This window comes from Kogia breviceps, chromosome 2 (genome assembly GCF_026419965.1).
Source record: "Kogia breviceps isolate mKogBre1 chromosome 2, mKogBre1 haplotype 1, whole genome shotgun sequence".
In the NCBI taxonomy this organism is placed as follows: Eukaryota; Metazoa; Chordata; class Mammalia; order Artiodactyla; family Physeteridae; genus Kogia; species Kogia breviceps.
The window spans coordinates 19353979-19371931 of record NC_081311.1 but is presented as its reverse complement, the minus strand read 5'-3'; the positions used below and the strand labels follow the sequence as shown (position 1 = coordinate 19371931).

The following is a 17953-nucleotide window of genomic DNA, read 5'->3' as shown; positions in this document are numbered from 1 at the left end:
TTTGTCTGTATCCCCACCCCCTCCTGTTTAAAAAAGTTGTAATAAATGATTCACAACAGCAGGGTAACATGTGACCTAAAACAGCTCCTCATGACCCCAAGTGAAATCAGCGATCCCCGCTGATGAAGGAAGTGTAGATGCTTTTTTTTATGCTGGTTACTAAACTCTTTTATAAAGAAAAGTCGCATGGCTACCGGAAAACAGATTGCATTAACACCAGATCGCGTTATCACCAGATCGGAGGGAATGTAAGGGGACATTTTCGAAATCCTGAAATCTTATGAATAATGGGGGTTTCCTAAGGTTGAGGTGTTTTGTGTTAATTGTTGGAATTTGTCTATGATGGAAAATGAACCTTAAGGCATTTGAAATGTCTCGTATCTGTTGAATGTAGAGTCAGACTCATGAACTGGAGGGGAGTGCTGTGTTAGGATTCATGAGGAGAAATATTTTGCCAGAAAAGAATGCATGAAAGTTGCTTCTGAGCACCTCGGAAGGAGCCATGATATGCATTTCAGCAACTTTAGGTATCTTTAAGTAAATTACATTTCAAAACACGACTATTTTAATAGTCCCCAAACAAGCAAGTATATAAGCTCCTGTCATGAGGTTCAGGGGACATATTTGGACATGGATGTGACGATCTGTTAGCAGGCTCAAGCACAACCAAATGTGACTCACCTCGTTTCTTTATCTGATGCAATTAAAAGTCGCTTTGACACATTCGGGAGAGGAATACTGGTTCTCTGCTTGCAAGCATGTCAAAGTAAATCCACCCTCTCGTAAAATGGTGTGTATGATGTATCTTACATCATGGGAATTTTTTTAACCTTATAAAAATCCATATGTAGCTTTGCCATTGGTTTCTGTCTTACATGTGTTGGAATCTTTTTTTTTTTTTTCCTTTCTTTCTTTTTTGCACGTTTTTGCCAAGATGTCAGAAAACTGAAGGGGAGAGGTTAATACTTTCACACACTCACCCCTCCCCCACATGCATACACTAACAGCTGCCACGTATGATTTCGTGGAATTTGATATTTTGAACGAAATGACTTCCTTATTTTCCATAGTAATATAATAATCAATTTTACTATAGAGAACTGTGTACATGTCAAGCCTCAGCTGCCCCTAATTAGCAATGGGGGTAGCAGGGGAAAGGGCTGGAGAGCAGTTTTGAGTGAAAAGCCAGCCATCGGGTTTTAACCATTCTTTTTTGTCTCAGCCAAGGCAGTTCTCAATCTGCTTGGATCCGAACCACAGGTTTAATTTGTGGCGATTTGAGAAAATATCTACAAGGGCATGTGCACGTGTAACCGAGATGGGCCTGTCCCTCTGTTGCTGCTTTCTGTTTCCTCTCCACAGTAACTTTCATACGACCACCGCTTTGCAAAACAGAGGCAAAAGTCAGAAGTCACCTACATAGAATATTCTCTGCCTTGGGTGGCACCTGTGTTTTGTTGGCTGTGGTCATCAAGGTATGTTGCTTAAGGCACCAGAAACTTCCATCCACTTTCTCAAATAAATAGTTACATGGTGTTTTAAAAAGCCTCAACCATAATATTCTCATTTACTCTAAGGAATTTAAAAAAATTAAACAGGGCACATTCCCAGCACACGCACTGAAACATATACCTCATATTCCACAATGAATCACTTAGCATATTCTGCTAAGGTCTCTGTTCCCATAGGTCTAGTGATGGTCGTAAATTCGAGTGAGTTGAATAAGTATTTGTTCAGTGCCTCTAATTTGCCCGGCCCTGAGCCAGACAGACACTCAGGAATTTGAAAGATTTTAGGATGTGGATGATGTCTTCAAGGTGCTTATAATTTAGAAGGCAACAGTCATCCCCCAGCAAACCTCACCCGGCTTCTTACAGCAGAAACTGTATATGTACTCTGGGGCAGTCTTGCCACAAAAAATATTTTTTGAACTGTGTGAAAGACGCTTCAGTATAGCTAAAAAATATTGACTGAGTGCACAAAGTGTTTGTGACCCTCTGCGGGCATATAAAAAATTCAGTGTTTATTCTTAAGTATAACTTAAGCCAAATGGTCATGCTGTTTGTAGTGACAAAAATGGCTTGTGGGGGGCTTCCCTGGTGGCGCAGTGGTTGAGAGTCCGCCTGCCAATGCAGGGGACGCGGGTTCGTGCCCTGGTCCGGGAAGATCCCACATGCCGCGGAGCAACTAAGCCCGTGAGCCATGGCCGCTGAGCTTGCGCGTCCGGAGCCTGTGCTCTGCAACGGGAGAGGCCACAACAGTGAGAGGCCCGCATACGGAAAAAAAAAAAAAAAAAAAAAAAAAAAATGGCTTGTGGGGATCAGAGTAATGAAGAACAGATTGATTCTATTCCTTTAGAAATTGGTGAATCTCAAACTTCATTTCACAATATGTCTCCCGGGTAGCTATTAAAAATTCCAATGCCTAGGGTGAAAAGGAATCTCCGGAAATGGGACCCAAGCATCAGTACATTAAAAAACACCTCAGGGCTTCCCTGGTGGCGCAGGGGTTGAGAGCCCGCCTGCTGATGCAGGGGACACGGGTTCGTGCCCCGGTCCGGGAGGATCCCACGTGCCGCGGAGCGGCTGGGCCCGTGAGCCATGGCCACTGGGCCTGTGCGTCCGGAGCCTGTGCTCCGCAATGGGAGAGGCCACAGCAGTGAGAGGCCCGCGTACCACACACACACAAAAAAACACCTCAAGTAATCGCAGTGCCATTGAAATCTAGTGATATAGATGATTTTATCAAAGACTTTTTTTTTTTTTTTTTTTAAGCCTAGGGTGAGTTGGAAGGTGGACTTTCTCATGATGATGTTGCTTGACTAAAGAACTTTTGACATTCTGGAGTCTGATTCTTCTGTTCTCTGTGTTAGTGAACTCAGTGTAAATGGAGGTATGTTTTCTTCCTATTCAACAAAGATAACATGACACGGAGCCAATCAGTCTACCAGCTAAATTACCTGAGGTTTGTGAACCTTGAGTGTTTTGATTCCAGGAGGCCAAATGTTGTTGAACATGTCTGCTGAGTCTCTTAAAGGAAGGTAGGTATAAGAATAGTCACATTTTTCCTTTGCATGGAAAAGAAAGCCCCTTCCTGGGGTACTGCACGACTAGTAGATAGAGGTGGCTCCTCAAAAATACAGCTGTTACTAAATTCCTTCTAGCTCACCATAGATTCTTAGAGTTGGAAGATTGGTTCAAGATCGTCTAGTTCAGTGGTTCTCAAAGTGCAGCATCAGAATCACCTGGACTTGTTAGAAATGCAAATTCTCAGGTCCCAACCCAGACCTCCTAAGATAGAGACTGGAGTGAGCTCAGCATCTGTGTTTTGAAACTTTCCTGATGCCCCTGATTTTCCTGATGTTCTGATTTTCAACACTCAAAAATCACTGCTCTGGTTTCACCTTGTTATTTCACAGACAGATCTAAGTGGAGATTAAGTGCCTCTGAAGTCACCCAGGACTAGAGGAGAAAATAGAGCCTAGAAACTCAGGTCTCTTCGGCTGAAATCTGTCTCTACACTGTGGCCAGATCATCCTTGCTTTTCCATGTGTCCATAAATAACAGCTTTAGGAAAACACCCACCATCCTGAAATCACAAGGCATAAAGGAACCTTAAATGTTATCTCATCTGACCCTCCCATTTCACAGATGAGAAAACTAAGGTCTGCAGGGTAAATTGACTGCAATAAGATATACGATTATTGGTGACAGAGCCTGTCTAAGAAGGGGGTCTACTTACAACCAAAGTACTGTCTCTCCTGGCCTCCTCCCCAGATACCCCACACTGCCTCCTCAGTTTCATATGGACTCCTAGTATTTGGCTTAAATCACATTGATTAATATGTCCAGGTGATAATCAGGCAACTCTAGGAAAAGACCAGCTTTACTGAGTGAGAATTTAAATTCTTTAAAATTAATCTAAATTTTTATTTTGATTTAAAATTGGCTTGAGTTTTATAATCATCCTTGTACATTTACTAGAAAAATCTCAGTGGTATAAACTACTGAAAATAAAGTTTAGAAAACATAGGGACCATTCCTGGAACATGTGTTTCATTTCAGAATCATGTAGATTAGGCACATATCTCCTCAGATCACACACTGAAATTGCGTTTTCTTCAGATTTAGTTAAAAGGAAAAATGTGGCAACAAGTCTGTTTGTTGAATATTTTAGAATTTTATGCTTGATGTGGTGATGGTATTTACATAATTTTGACAGTGTTCAAAGACGGAGTCTAATCTACATTCTCCACAGAGCTTCATCTTCAAAGCCTTTTAGCAGCGTACACATGGCACATTTAGCTAGGAAAACAAATTGAGAATGTGATACACAGCTATTATCTCTGCACACACACACACACACACACGGAGCAGGTGTGTACATGTATAGATGTGTTTATTGGCTCTACACACATACTGTGTGCCAGGCACCGTGACATGAAATGGCCATGTAGTTTCTGCCTTCAAAATGACCGTGGGGTGTGAGGACATCAGATGAGTGATGGAGTAGACGATTAGTAGCGAGGGTGGTAGGGGTTATAGTATAACTGAAGCTTAGCAGAACAGCAGGGCATTATGGGGGCTCACCGAAGGGGCACAAGCACACACTGGATTGGGGCAGGAATCAGAGGAGGCTGCCTGGAGGAGGTGCCATCTAAACTTCATGTTGAAGGATGGTAGTTACCCAGGTGAGGGGGAGTAGTGGGGAAGTTGTCCAGCTGGAGGGAGCAGTGTATTGCAAAGGTGTTCGTGTGCCCATTGTTCTTCCCTGGGGCTGTAGTGGCCTATAAACCCCTAAATATTTCATTTGCTTGTATAAACATTAACATTGGGCTTCATAGAGAACTTATATAGCAGTTTTAAAATATACGTTTCAACCTTTTTTTGGCCACGCCCACGGCTTGTGGGGTCTTATTTCGCAATCAGGAATTGCACTTGAACCACAGCAGTGAAAGTGCTTGCAGTGAAAGCACCAAGTCCTATACACTGGACCGCCAGGGAATTTCCTTAAATATACATTTCAAACAGCTTCTTTTTCTGTCTCAAAAGACCCTGATGTTCCTTAGAAAAGTTTGTGGGTTGAGAGGTCACCGTATCTTAATGTCACTGAGAAAACAGAAAGATCTCTCCTAACCCCTGGAAGTGAAATCACCCCCCTTGATTTCAGCCTGCACAAAATGAGTGAAATTCTGCATGAATTTCCTGAAGAATTGTGTCTCAGGCAAACCACCTCCAGTCCCGAATGGCTCTGAGCTGCATTTTACTGTGAAAGCTGGTTCTGTCTGTGGCATGCTTCGTAGAGGAGAGAGCCTTACGGCGAGGCACTTTTTGGTATTTCATTCACTTAGTCTTCATGGACAGAGATGAGAGCCTCTCCTTGTGTAGAACTGCCTGCCCAAGAAAGGAAGGTTAGAAGAAATTAAATTATTTCATGCTGGCTGGACTGCAGCACATCTATCTGAACCAAGATATATATAACAATTATAGTATAACAATAGTTTCTTTAAAAGCATTCCCAGGAGCTTAAAAATAGCTCAATTTGTGACTAATAATAATAATAATTCAATATTACTCAACTGTTATTATTATCATCACTGTGCTTTGCAGAACACCTGTACATCATGTTTGATCTTTGTAACAGCTAGCAGGGTGGACATTATTATCTCCATTTGACAGAGGAGGAAGTTAAACCTTAGAGTTATCAGATTTCAAAGGTGGAAGAGGCCTTGGAGATCCTTTCATCCAGCTTTCTCATGTTACAAAAAAAGGGAAGTTGACTGACATGTAATCCCACTGGGAGTAAATGGTGGCTGTGGGACCTGGCCTGGGTCTTCTGAGTTCTAGCTCGCCAATTTCTTCACTCCACCACACTGCTTTCAATCTTCAGTGTGTGAAAAGAAACTTGGAAGAATATGCATTTGTTTCTTTAAGGGAAATGTTGAAACCAGTCTTACATGCTGTTTTATGAGCTCATGCAGGTACAGAAAAAGTCTCTTACTTTTATAATTTTTCTATCTATAGGTGGGTAAACTGACAGATATATAGATAAATAGATATACACACATATGTAGATGTTATTGGTGAGATGAAGGTGGAATTAGGCAGTGTCTCAAAGGGGATGTCAGCTTTATCTGTATACTTTTATTTTTTTGATAAAAAGCATCTGGGCCCAAAATACCCATAACGGTAGCATTTTTTAATTTGGACTGATGAGCAATTAATTAATAAGTATTTGTTATATTCTTTAGATTTTTGTAGTTTTATAATTCAAAACAAAACAAATATGAATATGAAAAATAAATTACCGCCTACAATAGCATCATTTTATAAAATAAAGGATATTTTAAAGAAAGAAAATTGGTACAGAAGGGAGGAAAAGAAAAAACAAAGCTAATATCTGGCTCTTGGTGGTTAAGTTGACAGTAATCCTCTCTGCTTTAAGTCTTTTCCTGTTATGACACTGGCAGGATGTGTATTCTCTGCAGTTGCTGCATTATCAGGTCTCTTTTGCACATTTTGAGCACTTCTAATAACTCCAGCAGGAAAGGCAGGCCCTCTCTTGTCAGTTATAAAATCACTAGCTGCCCCTTTGTGACTGCACGTCCCCCAGGTTCCTAGAATCTTATTCTGACTGATTAAAGTGGTACAGAGTGCAATGGACCAAAAGGCTGGTGATTTGACATCAAATGTGTTATTTAACATCACATCCTAGATGTGTTAACTAAACTTATTGTGGTGATCATTTTGCAGTATATACATGTATCAAATCATTACATGTATACCTTAAACTTATACAATGTTATATGTTAATTATATACTCATAAAGCTAGAAAATGATAAATTGGGAGAAAAAACACAAAATAAAAAAAATAGCTTTATATTTAGTACCTTTAAACAAACAACTCCCCCCCAAACAAAAAAACTGCACCCAAGGAAGTAGGTACAGGAATGTGGTTTTAGAAGCTCCCTTTAATGAATGTGGAAACCGAGGATAGAAAACCGGCCTTACGGTAAAGAGACCCTCATTCAAGTCCCAGCCTAATCCCTTATTTGCTGGATGCCCTTTGGTGATTCATCTGACCTTTCTTGGTCTCACTCAGTCTTAATATAACCTGGAAATGGTCATATTTGATTTACCTACCCATATGGTTGTCCTAGAGGTCAGATATCTAATGAGGTGAAAACACTAACACTCCAACTAAAAAATATGAAACAAAAGAGAGATGATAGGATTATCATTGCTGTTATGAACCATTCCAAGAGGTGTCATGGTGATATGAATCATCATATGATAATGTCAGGCTAAAACCCAAGCACGGGATAATGCCAGCATGAACCCAGTCATCTCAAAATTAGTCACAGAGGCCTCTCAAGTGATAATCCAGGAGATCTCTTGTTACCAGGAAGACAGCACTGTCAAAAAAGTGTGTGATCTCACTCTTCTCCCACAAAGAAGACTCACCTGTTGCGTGCTGATGGGGACGGTACACCCTAGTGGCTGCATGAGCCCCGAGGCACAAGGATGAGGACTGGCTTCCAGTCCCAGCTCTCCTCTATCTAGCTGTGTGACTGGGCTGATTCACATATTATGGCAGCTTCTTCGGGCTTCCCTTTTTTCCTCTGTAGAATGAGTGTGTTACACTAAATCGTCTCTGAGATCTCTTCCTGCTCTTAACATTTGTGATAACTAGCTACAGTTTAAACTTCAGCCCCAATATTACTGTGGTATCATCGTTGTCATCTTTGTAACCTGACACTTAGGGATGTTCCCTGTGGTTCATATCCTAACCTAGTGAGTTGAGAATTTATGATTTGAGGTTTAGCTCCCAGGAGGCAATGGAAGGGCAGGACCCAGCAAAGGCCTGACCCTGACCTGACCCTGACCCTGACCATTGCACTTGATTTGATTTGGTTTGCTCCATAAAGTGTGAACAAACCTGGAATACATTCTCTTGCCTTGGTCATGAGCTCTCTCATCCGGATGGTATTTTGTATCTTACCACGTGAGAAGAAATGGCATATTCATTGCTTGGCCTGGAAAGGGGACTGTGTTGAACTGGAAGTGAATTTAAATTCCTGATTGTTTATCTTGGAAGTTATGGTGCTTACTGAAAATGTGACCAGTCCCGTTGGGGTAGGTGCCACCATGCTCTGAGCTGCGGTTCTTGGCTTCTGCTTCTGGATGGCCAAATGTTACCAGGGAAAAGCTTGCTGTGAGTCCACACACATTCATACCACTGAACTTCAGCTGCGTCCTCGTGTTATTGCATGGCCCTTAGATCTACCGTTGACTACTTATCCAGTTCACCAAGCGGCTGTGATGACGCTCTGTGTTCCCCCCAAGTGTCCGTCCCCACTCCTGCTCCCTCCTCTCCCAGCACATGTCCACTCTTATTTTTTTTTTACTTCCTTTCTCTCTGTGTTTACATCTCTTTGTGTGCTCTGTCATCCATCTCTATCTGTCTCTAAGGAAGATTCGTCTCTCTGCCTTGGCAGAGCTCACCTGCCCTTTGCCCTGATGATGATTACGATGACGGTGATGATAGTAATAGTAATGGTAGTGATAGTGGTAAGAAGTCTAGTGGTAGTGCCGCTTGCTGCTGCATTGGTTTAGCGACTGCTTACTGTGTATAGGAGCTGTGTGGAACAGTTTATGCCTACCCTGTCATTTAGCTCTCAGAACAAACCTATAGCTTAGGTTATAGCTCAGATATAACCATCTCTGCTTTAATAAGGAGGACTGGGCTTCCCTGGTGGCGCAGTGGTTGAGAGTCCGCCTGCCGATGCGGGGGACGCGGGTTCGTGCCCCGGTCCGGGAAGATCCCACGTGCCGCGGAGCGGCTGGGCCCGTGAGCCATGGCCGCTGAGCCTGCGCGTCCGGAGCCTGTGCTCCGCAAACGGGAGAGGCCACAACAGTGAGAGGCCCGCGTACCGCAAATAAATAAATAAATAAATAAAAATAATGAGGACTGAGGCTGAGAGAGAATAAGTATTTGCCCACAGTCACCAGCTGATACGTGGCAAACTAGAATTCATACCCAGGTTGATACAAACTCTGAAACCTGTGCCCTTAGCCTCTGGGCAATGCCCCTTCCCATCCCCGCACCCCATGTGTGTGATGCAGAGCTCAATCACATCGGTATGGTTGGTATTCCATTAATATGGCTGAATCGACTTTACCTCTTTCTACTCTGAATCCTAGTGGCAATGAGATTATCTCCAAGGACGGGAGTGACAAATATCACTTCCTCTGTAGAGGAATGTTTTCTGAAAGGGAAGAGTGTGCTGTGATCACACAGAAGATGTTCTCTTTCCAGTAATCTTCGGCCAATGCCACATCCTTACGTCTGTACAGCACAGTTTCCAGAGCGTTCTGACAACTCCTTAGTGAATCCCGCATCAACCCTCAATGTAAATGAGGAAAGACTGTGACTTCCTTTTTTTTTTCCGGTACGTGGGCCTCTCACTGTTGTGGCCTCTCCCGTTGCAGAGCACAGGCTCCGCACGCATAGGCCCAGCGGCCATGGCTCACGGGCCCAGCCGCCCCGCGGCACGTGGGATCCTCCCGGACCGGGGCACGAACCCGTGTCCCCCGCATCGGCAGGCGTACTCTCAACCACTGCGCCACCAGGGAAGCCTGTGACTTCTCCTTTAATAGACGAGGACACTGACGCTCAGAGAGGTAAGGTCTGTTGTCCACTGTGACTCAGTTGACAGGCGCTGAGTTATGACTGGAACCCAGGATGCCTGATTTCCTACCCTGGTTCGTACAGGGCAGCCCACAGCCCAATATGTACACTTACCTGTCCTCCAAGTGAAAGAAGACCAGAGAACCATCATATCTATAATAAAGAACTTTTCCTCCTGGGGGATAAATGAATTCCTTGCATAATAAAGCCAGTTCTTAGTACAACAAAAAATGGCTTGTTAGGTGCTGAGGAATGAAAGGCGAGGCTTAGAAACTGCTCCCAGGTGAGGGCCGAGGCATTATGTCCCCTCGCACAGGAGCACCTGTGTGGCCAGAGCCGGATCTCCAAACCTGTAGAAGGTTGTGCAGCCCACACCTTTGCGGGGCCTCTCCCCTGGCACCCTATTCATACGTGACCTCATGACCACAGTGCGGGTCTCTTAGTCCTCCGAGGATGGAGGAGCGTTCTGTTTCCCGAACCTCCAGGAAGCAGGTCTCTCTAGTCAGCAGATACACCAAAGTGCCTGCCCGAGCGTCCCCTCGCCTCCAGCTGCTGGGTCCGTATGGTCAGTCTGTTCTGCAGAAGTTGCTGGGGCGTGACAGGGAGCTCTTGAGTCCACGTGAGGCCATGGAGGGAACCGTCTGAATTCCATGCAGGTGGTTCAAGTAGGTTGGCTTTCTTTTTACGTTGTTATTTTTATTAAGCACATAAAGGAAATGCATTGGTTCATGGAAAGAAAAGTCCAAGCAGATCCAGGGGAAGCCAGCATGAGGCATCCCTATGCAGACATTCAGTAGTGGCCTGTGCCCCTGTCTCCAGGCCAGTGTCTTTGGGTGGGCTTTATTCTCAGGCATCCTTAAGTGGTGGCTTAAATTCTGCCAGTTTAGCAACCTGGCCATGGCCTGACAAGAAGACAAGTGTCTCTCTCTTGACAGCTCCAGCAGTATCCAGGAGTGTCCATTCCTGAGCCAGTCACTGTGGCCGGGGGCTCTGACTGTCCGGGACTGGGTCACCTTGGGTGGACATTACTATTCTTGTTGTATAGATGAGAAAATTATGAGGGTTGGAAAAATTAAGCGACATTCCCCCGTCATACAACCAGTAACAGGCAGATGGAAGCTGGATCTCTGACCACAACTCACCCTATAGCTGCCTTTCACCAACCGCTGATGCATCTTTGCATCTGTAGGTTGATTAATAAACTCGGAATGTTTGTAAGTTTTTGTTCAGAGTTCAGGGAGTTGGCCTTTTCTTCCACTTGTTACATTTCTCTGAAATGTCTGAGGCTTGAACCGCTTCCTCGTGTACCTTACTGTTTTGTGCTTACCTCGGAACATTCATCCTCTCTGTGTTGACCTGTCTCCCCTATGGTTTCGGGAAGATTTCTCTTTTTCCATCTCTAGCACCTTTGCCTGGTACATAATAGGTGCTCAGTCCCTGTGGGCTGAATGAAACTCGTGAAGCCCCATTGGCCCCTTTGCTGGAGTCTGTTTCAGAGCAGAGGCCCCACCGCCCCTGTCTGTGTCTTGGGTACCCTCCCTTCCTTTCAGAACAGGATGGATTATGTCTCAAAAATCGTGCTGAATTTCCAGCACCCCGACTCAAACTGAAGAAGGACAGTGCCTCACTTCTTGTGCCCAAATACTAATCCATCATGACATCCTGCTGGGGACTCAGAATGAAATGTGAAAGAGCTTTGGGACAAAGAGTGAGGGTTAGAGACAGATGTTGGCTGTCCCAGGGGGTGCAATATGTCACACATCCATTTGACACTATGGGATTAAGCCATTAGAAACAGTTTTCATCTGGAGCTCCTAAATCTCCCAGTATTATAAAGGCAACTCGTTCTCCTTTATGTTGTATTTTATTTCTAAAACTCTTGAGAGAAATTCTGCTTTAATTGAAAAACAAAACCAAAGAATAAACGAAAAAAAAAAAAACCCAACTTTCTAAGTGAGCAGGGAACCAAAATTTTTAATGTAATTACGCACTGTGAATTCTTTTTTTTTTTTTTTTTTTTTGCGCTGTGAATTCTTTGTTACAATTAACGGCTCAGGAAAGGAAACAAAACCTCAGCCCTGGGGGAAGTGAGCCTCGTGGAGGCCTGGATGATTCAGAGTGGCTGTGCTGTTTCTTCTGCGAATGTGGACCAGCCCTCTGTGGGGTTGTGTGGTAATTATTCTAGCTCTGTGCCGGATGGCCAGGTCATGTGCCTGACTGGGCTGCACTCCCTCCTGCCCAGAGATGAGGTTTGACCATATGACTGCAAACAGAGCTGCTGCACAGGACCTAGAAGAGAGGATGTGGCAGGTGCATAGAACCCTGCCCCCCACCTGTTCCCCAGACAAAGGGGCAACCCTGCTCTCACTTCTGGAGCTGACAGGGGTTCCAGAAAGGGCCTGTATCTCTGCATCTCCCCAGTGCTCAGCAAGTGCCTTGCGTGTGGAAGGTACTCAGCATCTCACTGAACAGAGGGGAGGACCACAGGGAAATATGGGTGGAGATGATAATTTGGTGATGAAATAGATAGTTCTGGAACTTAAGGCTTTTGGAGGCAAGGCCATTCTGTCAGGCACTAGAAGCTGCTTTGAAAGCTCTGGGTTTTCATTGAGGTTTTACTGCCACCCAACTGTGTGCCTTTGGGCAAGTCACTTTCTTTGTTAATGAGAGGGGTGGATGACTTGATCGCTAAGGGTCTGTAATTCTAAGCTTTCCCAGGGTGCCATTGCTGCAGCTGCTTAGAGAAATGTGACTCGGAAAAGGAAGAGACCTCTGGGTTTTTCTGGCTCTTGGCTAAGTTCCCAGAGGGTGTTCAGATCCTGGGTCAGATGGTCTGTGCTCCCCAGGACCTCTGGGGGCAAGAGTTCATACCAGAAAGATCCAGCCAATGTCCCCACACCCACTGCTGCCTTTCTGAGTGGAAGCCTCTTTTGCATCTAATTTTCTTGGTGGATTTTATTAGTTTCCTATTGCTTCTGTAACATGTTACCACAAATTTAATTTACAGTTAAATTTTAAAATTTTCTTACAGTTCAGGGGATCAGAAGTCCAAAATCAGTCTCATGGGGCCAAAGTCAAGGTGTCAGTAAGGCTGGTTCCTTCTAGAGGCTCTAGAGGAAATTTTGTTTCCTTGTCTTTTCCAGTTTCTAGAGACCACTTGCATTTCCTTGGCTCATGGCTCCTCCCCCTATCTGCCAAGCCAGCAGCATAGCATCTTTTCTCCTCTCTGACTCTGCTTCCATCCTTATATCTTCTCTCTCTGACTCTGATTCCCCTGCCTCTATTTTATAAGGACTCTTGTGATTACATTGGGTCAACTCAGATAATCCAGGATAATCTCTCCATCACAAGATCCTTAATTTAATCACATCTGCACAGTCCCCTTTACCATTTTAGGTAAGATTCACAGGTTCCGGGGATTAGGATGTAGAGATATTTTTTGGGTGTGTGTGTGTGTGTTCACTATTCAGCCTACCACAGGGATTATCCATTTGATTTCAAAACCTAGATTTGGACAGGGAGTGAGAGTATTGGAACTCTTGCTTAGGAATGGGGGAATTGTGGACAGCTCATTAGGCCGGTGTCTCTGTACCTGAGTGAAGTTTAAGCTGTATACAACAGCAAAATCCATTTGCTTTCTGCATATGTTTAGATTCTCCCTCCTATAATGTATCCATTATCTTCCTTCTTCATTCTGTTCATGGTGGTTACCAAGTACCCACCAAGTGCGAGGCAGTGTGCCTGGAAAATGTGAGAATCTCCGAGACATGCTCCCTGCCCTGGTGGAGCTTATGTTTAGTGGAGGGAGAGAGGCACAGAAACAGTTATTTTCAATATAAGGCAGTGATGTGACAGTGAAAAACCAAGGAAGACAGGAGGGTGACCTCTGTTCTATCCTTTAGGGTGTCAGACCACATGCCCCAATTTTTGGCTCAGAGGTATGATTGTTATATGCACCTGAATTTTAAGTTATTAATGCTGATAGGCTAAGAATTTTAAGCCTTTTTAAAAGTAGGATAAAGTGTCTTTTCTTTTTTATCTAAGGGTCTTTGGTTCAAAAAGTTATCTAGCTCTGATGATTCATGTGAAATCACTTCCATTCAAGGTTGATTCAAGTTAGGGACAATAGGAATTTGCTAGGCAAAGTGGAAGTTGTGAAGAAAATCTAGCCAATCTTCTTAATTCATGCTGCATGTGAATTAGTAAACCTCTGTAACCTGGACTGTCCTCAGAAAAGCACTTGTTTCCCGTGGCTGACCTACAAATACCCAGCGAGGTTGGCTCTCCTAGTTGGAAAGACAGCTCTTCCTTGCGTGTCCTTTCAGAGGCAAAGGGGAATCTCCAGCAAGAGCTCCCTCCAGCCCAGAACACAGTTTTAGAAAATACAGTTGACTTCTCTGGGGAAAACAGAACCAACCTTTCCTTACTCTCATGGAAACCAAGTTGGCACCTCATTATTGCCATGTTAGCAAGGACAGGCTGCATTGCAGGACAGCCCTGGTAGGAAGGGTTGGCCCTGTGTGGGCAGGGCTTTGAGTTAAGCTTAATTACTCCTCCAAAGCTCAGCTACTTAATACTACACAAGTAGAAATCTATCACCAGACTCTAGACCATCCTCCTTTTTCTTTCATATTCTTGCCTACGTGGACAGTTAGCACTTCCGCAACTCTGCTGCTGCCATGATTTGTGCCCGGGCCACACTGGGGCCACCAAGGCTTGACTGCAACCAGCACAACCACCCAGAGGAGAAAAGGTCTGTCACCACCTTTCACCAGCCCTCCAGTATCTTAAAATGCAGCCAGCTTGTTCTGTCCTTGGAGCACAGCAGGGCTGCTGGCTGCGTGAAGGTCCTGTCTCTTTAATGACTTACAGCAAATTCTTGATCTCTCTTAGAATGAGAAAGAGTAAGACAAAGTCGTTTTTGTCTGGCTGCGAATGTGTTTTGTACTTGAATTTGAATGTGGGTGTGCCTAATGTTCTGAGAACTCACTTTAGGCAAAACAGTGAAGCAGCCCATGAAGAAATACTCAAAGAGGGCTGAGGAGCTGTGTACTTAACCACTTGCGCCCCTTCTCTTCTTTGCAAAGCCTGGCTGGGGTTTGACTCCCTGGTCTATACTCACCAACAATGGGTATTTGTTAAGTAGATCACCTAATCTCTCTGAGCTTTAGGTTCTTGCCCTGCAAAACTGGGGTGAGGTTACCCGTAGCCCATAGGACTAATGGCGAGATCCCATGAGGTAACATAGGCAAAGCACTGGCCACACACTGGTGCAGTAAATGTGAGACTCTCTTCCACTCACCTGCCTCCCCCACGTGCCTCCCCTCATTCGGACCAATGTAAAGCGCCAACCCAAAGTGGAAGAGGAGTGACATGCCACACACCTCCCTTTTTTCCCTCGCCTGTCCCTACCTCTGGCCCTTCTTTGTTTCATTATCATCAGACTTGTACGGTACAGAGCATGTGACCGTGGACACCTTGTCTAAAGTGTCCCAGCTTTGCCGTTTCTATCCCACACTGCCGTAGACATGCTGAACGTGCAGCCTGGGCTGTCCATGGCAATCCCAATCTCAACTGCACGGTCCCATTCTTCCCATTAAAATGTCCTGAGAATTCCAGTTCATCAACATCCCGAACACATTTCCAGATTGCACCCACTCCTCGGAAGGGGACTTTAAGACCAGGAAATATAGGGTCTTACAAAAGAGCCCTGACAATGGTAACCACGTGTCCCAGATTTTCCGGGAAAGTCTGTTCCCTTTCCAGTCCACAGGTCCTGATTTTTGGTCTAGAAAACACCGTAACTAACCACCAGGGGTCACGTGAAAGGCACGTGTCAGACAGAACACCCCCGAAATAAGATTCTGTGAGAGCCCACCACTGCCTGTGATCTCAAATTCAGATTCTTCACTTGTAATTTTTTGATTGTTTCCTATGCTAGTTGGGTTTGAGAGTGAACTGAAGGGCCCATGATTCTTGTTGCTTTTGGATGTGAAATGAGCACAAGGATGAAAACGTGTTCGGCGCAAATATACACGCACAATTCATTCTGTGTGCAATTTTGGAGACTACTTTTTTCATTTAACATTAGAGTATATGGATTTTTCTCATGTCACTAATTTTTTTTTCTATGTAAACGATGACCTTACCAAGTTCAAAATGGAGCCGATCCCTGGCAAGGATGAGTGCGGGATGAAGATGGGGAGAGCAGATACCCAAGGAGGGCTTGGTGTGGTGGAATGTTTTCTGTCTTTAAGCTTAGTGATGGGAACACTTTTTTGGAATGTCTTAAATATTACATATAATACAGTAGAACTTTATGCACCAGTAGTGAATGGTTACTGAACCTTTCATTCTATAAATGTATTATAATTTACTCACTTTAAAACTCCCCTCCCTCTACTGTTATCAGTTATTTGTAACTTTCCATGTTGGACTCTTAAATAATGTATCATTAAACATCTTTGGGTATCAAGTTTTGTCTGCGTTTTAGCTCATTTTCTTAGGATAGATTTATAGAATTGAATTATTGGGTCAAAGAGTATTGCTGTAATGAATGCATGTCACCAGACCACCTTTGGACAAAGTTGCACGAGTTTAGACTATCCTTGATATTGTATCCATTCTGCTTTATCTCACCAGCACTGAGTGCTGTGAGTATATATATATGGCTATATAGTTATATATACGTATATATATATATATATATATATATATATATATATATATATATATATATTTGCTACTTTGGCTAGGCAAATATTTGTTTCTAATGGTTTAACTTGTATCTCTTTGATTACCAGTGAGATTGAACATTATGCCATATAAGAATTTTTCTGTTAGAGTTTTAAAATAATTGTTTAACTGATGTGTATGAGCATAGGTTTTTGCAGACTCGATTATATGTAGGGCCTGTGTGGGAGGGTCTTGTTTGTATGGGAGGGGCGACCACGGATGAGCAAACAAAGAGCCTGTTGTCCCCCTGTGTGGAAGACAGCTGTGCATCTAGACCTTTGTCTCCCTGCAGTGCCGCCAAGCTCCTGGACAAGACCCCGTTCTCGGTCAGTAACCCAAACCCGCTGCTTCCTTCGCCCGCGAGCCTCCAGCTGGCTCAGCTGCAAGCTCAGCTCACCCTCCACCGGCTAAAGCTGGCACAGACGGCCGTCACCAACAACACCGCGGCTGCCACCGTCCTGAACCAAGTCCTCTCCAAAGTGGCCATGTCCCAGCCTCTCTTCAACCAGTTGAGGCATCCGTCCGTGATCAGCTCCCCCCATGGCCACACCGGGGTGCCCCAACACGCAGCAACCATGCCCAGTGCCCATTTTCCCTCGAATGCAGTTGCCTTCTCACCCCCGGGCCAGACACGAGGCCCAGGGCCCTCTGTGAGCCTTCCCAGCCAGCCCCCCAATGCCATTGTGATGCACCCTTTCAGCGGGGTCATGCCTCAGACCCCTGCCCAGCCAGCAGTCATCTTGGGCATTGGCAAGACTGGGCCCACCCCTGCTGCAGCGGGATTCTACGAGTATGGCAAAGCCAACTCGGGCCAGGCATATGGCTCTGAAACTGATGGTCAGCCCAGTTTCCTGCCAGCCTCGGCCCCTACCTCGGGCAGCGTGACCTATGAAGGGTACTACAGCCACTCAGGGCAAGATGGCCAAGCCGCCTTTCCCAAGGACTTCTACGGACCCAACGCCCAAGGGTCGCAGGTGGCAGGTGGATTTGCGGCTGAGCCGGCCGGGGGCTTGAAAGGCGAGGTAGGTCCGCTGCTTCAGGGTCCGAACAGCCAGTGGGAGAGCCCCCATGGATTCTCTGGCCAAAGCAAGCCCGATCTTAGAGCAGTCCCCAACCTGTGGCCTCCAGCCCCCAGCCAGCCCTATGAGCTGTATGACCCCGAGGAGCCCACCCCAGACAGGACCCCTCCTTCCTTTGGGGGTCGGCTCAACAACAGCAAACAGGGTTTCAGCGGAGCCTGGCGGCGGGCCACGGAGGAGCAGGCGACGCTGTCCGTGCGGCCCTTGCAGGCGCACGAGCTGAATGACTTTCACGGGGTGGCCCCCCTCCACCTGCCCCACGTCTGTAGCATCTGCGACAAGAAGGTGTTTGATCTGAAGGTGAGTCATCCAGGACCGGCTGGGAGCCACAGCTGGAGCCTTGTGGGCTCGCCATCACAACCCAACTCTTGGCTGCTCACGGGCCAGGAACTGTGACGATTGGGGACTGGGTAACAGAATTTTGCCATCGGTACCCTTGACGAAAAGC

At 45.2% G+C, this 17953-nt stretch overlaps 1 protein-coding gene across 9 annotated transcripts in view; it reads left to right on the top strand.

Annotated features, from left to right (window-relative positions):
* The window catches only part of RBM20 (RNA binding motif protein 20), a 209131-nt gene that overhangs the window by 125610 nt on the left and 65568 nt on the right, over positions 1–17953 (top strand). For 6 of the 9 annotated variants that reach the window (XM_067024692.1, XM_059054897.2, XM_067024694.1 and 3 more), the window contains one exon: positions 16719–17805. In XM_067024692.1, the coding sequence (XP_066880793.1) occupies positions 16912–17805 (894 nt within the window). In that variant the 5' untranslated portion in view covers positions 16719–16911. Of the gene's footprint in view, positions 1–1362; positions 1476–2774; positions 2893–16718; positions 17806–17953 lie in introns of all 9 variants that reach the window. The other 3 variants (XM_067024698.1, XM_067024693.1, XM_067024697.1) reach the window with 3 other exon arrangements.